Genomic DNA, 7,679 nt, shown 5'->3' with positions numbered 1-7,679 from the left:
GGGAGGGTCAGAAAAAAAGAGGAAGACCCCCAACGAGATGGATTGGCCAAGTGGCACTATGGATGGAGTCAAGCATGGCAACAGTAGTGAGGTTGGTCCAGGATCAGGCAGTGTTTCGTTCTGCTGTGCATAAGGTCACTATGAGTCAGGGCCGACTTGATGGCACCTAACAACAACAACAACAACAACACCAGTCAGAACTGCCTTCTCAGCCACTGTCATCCTGCTGTATTTGATGCTGATTTTACAGCCGGATTCTGCCCGAGTTACATCCGCCCTGCCGGCCCTGTTCCATCTTCCCCAAACCTGGAATCAGAGTCAGGATATGACCGCATCACACTGTCCTCCCAGGGCACATTCATCCCAGACAAACCCATCCCAGGGGTTGAGGTAGCTTCCTCCGTACTGGCCAGATGTGCTCTGTTGAGAGCTTTTTAATGCTGTGTTACAGTGGGTGGTTCAGATGAGTTTGTCATGATTTGGAAAAGGAAAATGTGGGCTTGAGGATGCATTTGCAGTGTAAGGATACGTAAGCGGTTCTCCTGGGACTTGGACCGTGTTTGCTTGGGAGTCATTTCAGGCCTCCTGAAAGCAGCGCTGGATGTTGCTGAGTTCTTGCACTGCTGGTCCATGCCATCTACACCCTGAAGACCTGACTGAGTCATTGAGCCATCCAGAATTCTCCAGTCCCATCTAAGATGGTGTTGACACATTCCTCAGAGTTGGCTGTTCAAACCCTGATCGGGTGAAGCCCTTCCGACTAACCTATCTCTCCTGAGATGTGATTCTCTCATTCCAGCATTCTCTTTCAATACCATAATCCTGCTTCTCAGTCTTTCTACAAACAAAGCAATAGAAAATTCAAAACATATGCCCACAGCTCCTAATGCTTTTAGAATACCTTTTGGGTTTGGGGTTGGTTTGTTTCTCTAATTGTTGTTGTTAATGATGATGTTCTTGTTGACCGAGAGTGTAATGTTTTCCCCTGCCCTTGCTGCTTTTTCCCTATAAATCTCACCTCTCAGGACTCTCTGTCCCTGCCAAACACATCAATGTTGTCTGCAATTGAAACTGCATAACTTGCATGTAGCGCTTTCTTTCCAGCTTCATCATACTATCCGCCAAGATTCCCTGTCAGTGTGATTTCACTTTTCTTCCTTCTGTAATATGACTGGACACTTCTCTGCCGGCAGCACATTTACTTTTTGCCAACGTTGTTTATCAGTTGGTTACTGAAAACATTATTTGGAAATCAATCTTACCAATGACGATATGCTCAGAGTCAGAAGCAATTTACATCAGGGAAGCCCTGAGATACGGTTTGTTTTATGTAGTCTCTCACTCAAGAGACTCTGGTGCCCTTTGATTGGTGCAGGATGAGCTGGTCAGGCAGTGTTGATGGGCTGGTAAGCACTTGGTGCTTATCTGTATAGCTGGGTCAAGTGGGTTTGGTTTATTATAATCCACTCAGGTGTTACACTCACTAATCACCTGTAACAGGCACCAACAAACGGAAAGAGAAGGTATTTTGCCCAAGAGACATATTGTCTGGGAGTCAGGAAAATCTCCCCTTTGTCCCCATGGTATGAGAGAGAAATTCTACAATGTGTTCATTTGGACTTTGTTTTCTGAAGAATGCGAAGGTTGATTTGGGAGAGAGAGACGAGAGAAAAATACAAGAAACTTTTCAATACAAGAAATGCCTCTATCTCTGGATCTTGGCAATAGGGACTGTGGAAATTGGTGATGGAGGGGGGGGAGCAAGGCACTGATTTGACTAAATCAGACAAATAGGTTTGCATGATAGTGTCATTTGAAGGGAGAGATGAGAGAATAAATTGTGGGCTTCTTGCAAGATGTCATCTTTCTTTCAAAAGAAATGATGGCATTGGGAAGTCCACACTAAAATGACAGATAAAACCGATGCCGCTGCCCCAGGAAGTAAGGCTGCGGATTCCATTGCTCTCTAGATAATTACAACCTACACTGTGATGCCGGAGTCCTGGGGTGGCGCTGTGGGTTAATGTGCCACACTGCAAAGTCGGTGGTTCAAGCTCACCAGCTGCTCCTCGGAAACCCTATACAGGGTTACTATGGGTCATAGTTGACTCAAGGCACCGTGTCTACTTGTCCCATGGCTAGGAATCCAAAGGCTTTAAGTGCATGTAATGTAGGTGTAGAGTTCTGGTGTGGCACTGTGGGTTAATGCACTGGACTTCAGAGTTGGCTTAAACAGCAAGGTTGGTGGTTCAAGCTCACCAATTGCTCCTTGGAAACCCTATACTGGGTCCCTGTGGATTAGAACTGACTTGATGGTATTTAACAACCACAGCACAACAATATAGGAATGATAAGAAAACAGTTGGCATTTTTTTCATGAGAGAAGATGGAATTGTTTCTTTAATGTTAGATTGTGAAGTGGGTGAAGGTTTACAGAGCATATCTGTTTCAGAGCAAGTTGTTGTTTCATCTCGTTGATTGCAGTTCAGTGTAACATCGTTCATCTCTCTTCGTCCTTGTGCTTCCCATTGCTGTTCCTTCTCCTTTCCTGAACTTCCTGCCTTCTGAACTTTGTCCTGGGCAAATGCTGCCCTTTTGACCTCAAATGGCTGGTTGTTGGAAGGAGGGTGTACCTCCCTGGGCTGACAGTTTCTCTTATAGCCTGCCCAGTGTTTGGAACATGGACTTAGTGTGGTCATTCTAAGCTTTCAAGTATCTTACAAGTGGACAGAAGTCATTTACATTTTCTTGTTTAAAAAAAAAATCTTGGCTATTTTGTTTCCAAGATGAATGCCAGACAAGAGGTAGCAAATGCCACGTGGAACACATTGCTGGGGACCTTCTCCATTATTCCCGATCCTCCATCTTTGGCAATTGGGTTTGTTTTCTTTGCCGAAACTTCCTCTAGTGTGTGAGCTGCGTCAAAACACAGCCCTGAGCCCCATGCTGGTTTCCCTGCTTCTGAGAGGACTTAAGCTTTGTCCCACCTTTGAGGGGATGGCTTTTTTTTATTGTGAATTGAGTGAAGGTTTACAGAAAAGGTCATCAGTTTTACGTTACGTTCAACACATCATACACTTGGTTTCATCTCAGTGACTGTAATCCTTCCATGCAACAACAGTGATCCTGCTTCCTCCCTATGGTTACCCATGTACAAATATCCTCTTTCAAACTCTTATATGTTTGTGGGGCATAGATTAGATAGATAGATAGATAGATAGATAGGTAGATAGGTAGATAGATAGGTAGATAAATAGATGGATGTGTGTGTGTGTTTGTGTATGTGTATCCCACTCTTCCGTGGAGTGGTTGGTGGGTTCAAGCCACAGACCTTTTAATAATCGGCCAAGTGCATTAACCTCCACACCACCCAAGTATCAAATAGGGTTAATGTCAATGCAAAGTAAAGTTCTACACTGAACGCCACCCTGCCCACCCCCTCACCTCCCTGATTGGTAGATGTAGAAGAGGAGCAGAGCAGACTATGGAAGGATGAATTCCTAGTCCTAGGAGCTGAGGTGTCGGGGTGCAACCACATTGTAAAGACAAAGGGATCAAAGGGATGTGGACCTAGGAGCACTGAGATGCTTAGTATGTTTGCTGGTTACTGAGGATACAGGGTAAAGAAAGATGATGTTCTTGCTTCTGGGAAGGAAGGGGGGGGGGGTGTCTTAAGTTCATGGTCACCTTGGAAGGCATTGCCAGCAGGGCAGGGCAGAGCTTGGGCTTTGGGAGGTCAGCTTTAGAATGCGAGGAAACATCCAAACTGCATCAATGTGGTGAGAAAGCACAGGGTGTGGTTCAATCTCAGGAAGGTTGAAAGTTTTCTCACAGCATCAACAGAAATCACTGTGCACTCAAAGCTCCAGGCCCTACACAGTTTTGGCAGTGATTACCCCAACCACCTGTTCTCTCTCTGGTTGGAAGGTAAGCTGCCCGTGGTCCTTTCTGAGCTTCCTGCCTGCCTGCCCTCCCCTTCTGATGCAGACTGTCATTGATGCAAAATGACCTTCAGGTGTTATGGTTCCAAAATTGATCTCTGCCGTGCAAAAGCCGCATCCGTTGAAACTAGTGTTCACTTCTCTGGGTAACGTCATGGACCTGAACAGCTCCCTGTGCAAGCTCACTGGCTTACTCTTCTCTGCTCCCTCTCTTCTCTCCTCCACTCCTTGTCCTACCTCTCTCCCCCTTTTCACTCTTTCCCCTCTCTGCCCTCACTCCCTCTCTCCCATCTCTCTCATGTCTGCTCCAAATTACTCCACTGGTCATCATTCCTTTTTGGAGCTGGATTTAGCTTGCATTTTCTCACCAGAATTGTGTGGGCTGTCGTGAAAGAAAGCAGGCTCTTCTTCCCCTGCAGTCAGCCAGCTGATATCTTTCAGTTGGGTTGGGATTGGCCCCGCTATTGAGCCTTACCTTCCAAGAGGCTGGACTTGTGACAACTCCAGATAGAAGACCTAGAGAAGGGGGTGGACCTGACGGGCTCACTTTGTCGTGAGCTGTTGACACTCGGGGCTTCCACTAACCAGCTCACAGCATGTGTCAGCCGCAACACCAGGCTCCCCATCCGTGGACCTTAAGCCAAGAGTCTGGTGCGGCCCACAGGAAAACATGAGCCACACGTGCAGAGATGAAAGGGCTGTTTATTTCTGTTCCAGGTGCTAAACCTGCTCCTGGGATTTGCTTTGAAAGAGTCAACTCTGCAGGGGACCCCTATGGCAACTGCGGCAAAGATTCCAAAAGCTCTTTTGCCAAGTGCGAGATGAGGTACGGAACCTGTCCTTTCTGGTGACATCACCACTTGGTGCCCCCCTTCCCCAAACCTTAGAGATGGTTCCAAACACTTCCTCTTTGGGGACTGTTTGTTCTTGCCCATCCAGAGATGCTAAGTGTGGGAAAATCCAGTGCCAAGGAGGCGCCAACCGACCCGTCATTGGTACCAATGCCGTTTCCATAGAAACGAACATCCCACTGCAGGAAGGAGGCCGGATTCTGTGCCGCGGAACCCACGTGTACCTGGGAGATGACTTGCCGGACCCAGGGCTGGTGCTCGCCGGTACTAAGTGTGCCGATGGAAAAGTAAGACCCAGATGTTTGCATCATGAGTGTAAGTCTAGAAGACAGCTCATCGAGAAACGGGCTGTGCACAGACAGGGTTCCTGAATCTACCATTGTGGGCCTCCTGAATCCACTTCTCAAATGCAGTCTCTCGTCGCCAGGTCTTCACATCAGGTAGAGAAACTCTGTAAATCCTAGACCCTGGTCTGACCGTTGAGATTCTCGTCTTCTCTGCCCATTAATACTCATGCGTCATTTCTGCAGTCTGGTGTCAGTTTCCAACCAGGAAATGTCTTTGGAGGGAGCCGCGGTAGCATATTGTGTTGTTTTTGGAACAGTGGCCTGGGTTTTTTGGCACCGAGTTCTTGGGGACTTGTTCTCACCTGGACAGATTGGGAAGTCAAGTGTAGTTTCAGAGACCCGTAAATGAGAAGAAAAAGAAGCAAAGGATTGGGGATATGTCAGCCAAGGAGGGAAAAAAAGCCGGGAAAATGAGGTAGGGGTGAATAGATTATGAGATGTTGAACTCTAGAAATAATTTTTTCAAAAAGAAACAAATGTTCACATCCTGATTCTTTTCCATGAAACTTCGCACCAGACAAAATAATAGCACGTTGATCTAAAGAGCTCTGGCGGCACAGTGGTTCAGCACTCGGCTTTGGGAAAAACCAAACGGTTTTGGTTTCAAAGGTCTGTGCTTCAAACCCACCGGCTGCTCTGTGGGAGACAGATGTAGCAGACAGATGTGGCAGTCTGCTCCTATAAAGATGGCGGCCTTGGAAACCCTACGGGGCAGGTCTACGTGGTCGTATAGGGCTGCTGTGAGTCGGAATCCAGGCAACAGCAACAGGTGGGTGTTTGGTAATGAAATGTTTTAGGAAAGAAAATGGATCAGCCCCACGTGGTTTTAAACGTCCGCATAGTAAGAATGATTAGGAAATCATTCACCAACAGGGGGCCCAGAGGAGGTGCAGATACAAGTCAGCTCCCCACAGTAGAGCTCATGAGCCAGGGACTCCCTGCACCTACCCCACCCACACCCTGGACACCCACGCTTTCTCCTGAGGAAACAGGCCAGTCCATGAAAGGTGCCGTGTGTCCTTGTTGTCTCCTTCAACCACATTCTACTTTGGCCTTCACACCCGAGTTTGCTTCACACTCAAACTTCTGTCTGAGCACTCCAGGTCAGGCGCCACGCACATCGAACTTCCCAGGACTCAGTATTGGTGAGTTTTATAAGCTCACCGGCGGCTCCTTGGAAACCCTATAGAGAGTCACTGTGGGGTCGGGATCGACTTGGAGCCCTGGGGCCTGCTGGGTTCCCAGCCATCCCGGACACGATGTCTTTACCAGCTGGAATGTGATAGCCCCTTGTTCGGGAGTCCTCTGGGTGCTTCGAGCTGCTTAGTGTTGTTGCTAACTGTTGGGTGCCTTCGAGTCACTTCAGATGCATGGCAGCCCCACAGGATGAAATAGGACTGCCCGCTGTTGTTGTTACATTTACGGGAGCAAGTCTTTCTCCTGCAGAGCTGTTGGGTGGGCTTGAACCACCAACCTTGCAGTTAGCAGCTTAGAGCTTAACCTTCGCCTCACTAGGACTGTTCTGTTCAGAGGGTGCTCTTCTAACAGTATAGGAACTGTGGGGATCGGAGGGCGAAACGCCCAATGAAGCGTTTGCCTGATGCAGAATGCCTCTGCATTCTAAACATTAGACTTTTCTTCTTTGCCTCTGTTAATTTGTAACAGCTTGTGGGAGATAAAAGGCCTGATCCCTTCAGTCTGGAGTATATTCTGTTCCTTGAAAGTAGGCGGACGGCTTTCTACCAGCAGTATCATTTAGCAAACGACTGCCTTTGCATGCAAACTCCTGATAAGTACAGAGCTGTCTGTCAGTGTCTGCCGAGTAAATCTATGAACGGTTTGTGTTATCAGTGATGTTCCGTGTAAATCAGTGTTTGGAAAACCTTCCTATGTTTCAGTATTTCGCTTAGGAGATTCTTGGTCCCTTGGTTTCTTGGTGTCCCTGAGTCTACACAGGCCCCAACTTGCCGCTTCCGCATCTTTTGTTGTAACCTATGTAACATACCAAACCATGGCCCTGTCCTGCCTCATCAATCTTGGTGAGCTTCTGTATAATATACCAAGCTTTTGCCATGTGCTATACCATCTTCATGTTTCCTCCAACCTAGGGGGCTTGTCTTCCATCCATATGTATCAGACAATTAGCTTCTGCTCAGATTCACAGGATTTCATTGGTTAATTTCTGCTCAGATTCACAGGATTTCATTGGTTAATTTCTGCTCAGATACACTAGGTTTCATTGGCTAATTTCAGCTCAGATACACAGGGTTTCATTGGCTCATTTCAGCTCAGATACACAGGGTTTCATTGGCTCATTTCAGCTCAGATACACAGGGCTTCATTGGATAATTTCTATTCAGATATACAGGGTTTCATTGGCTAATTTCTATTCAGATACACAGGGCTTCATTGGCTAATTTCTGCTCAGATACACAGGGTTTTATTGGCTAATTTCTATTCAGATATACAAGGCTTCATTGGCTAATTTCTGTTCAGATACACAGGGTTTCATTGGCTAATTTCTGCTCAGATACACAGGG

General features: G+C 47.0%; 1 protein-coding gene across 1 annotated transcript in view; it reads left to right on the top strand.

Moving 5' to 3' along the window:
- The window catches only part of ADAM12 (ADAM metallopeptidase domain 12), a 322,246-nt gene that overhangs the window by 276,964 nt on the left and 37,603 nt on the right, over positions 1-7,679 (top strand). Inside the window, exons 15-16 of the mRNA XM_006867472.1 lie at positions 4,659-4,767; positions 4,881-5,079. Of these exons, the coding sequence (XP_006867534.1) occupies positions 4,659-4,767; positions 4,881-5,079 (308 nt within the window). The remainder of the gene's footprint in view (positions 1-4,658; positions 4,768-4,880; positions 5,080-7,679) is intronic.

The sequence above is a fragment of the Chrysochloris asiatica genome, unplaced genomic scaffold (assembly GCF_000296735.1).
Source record: "Chrysochloris asiatica unplaced genomic scaffold, ChrAsi1.0 scaffold00105, whole genome shotgun sequence".
Lineage (NCBI taxonomy): Eukaryota > Metazoa > Chordata > Mammalia > Afrosoricida > Chrysochloridae > Chrysochloris > Chrysochloris asiatica.
Note: the sequence above shows the minus strand (reverse complement) of the source record. Positions and strands in the feature narration are given on the sequence as shown.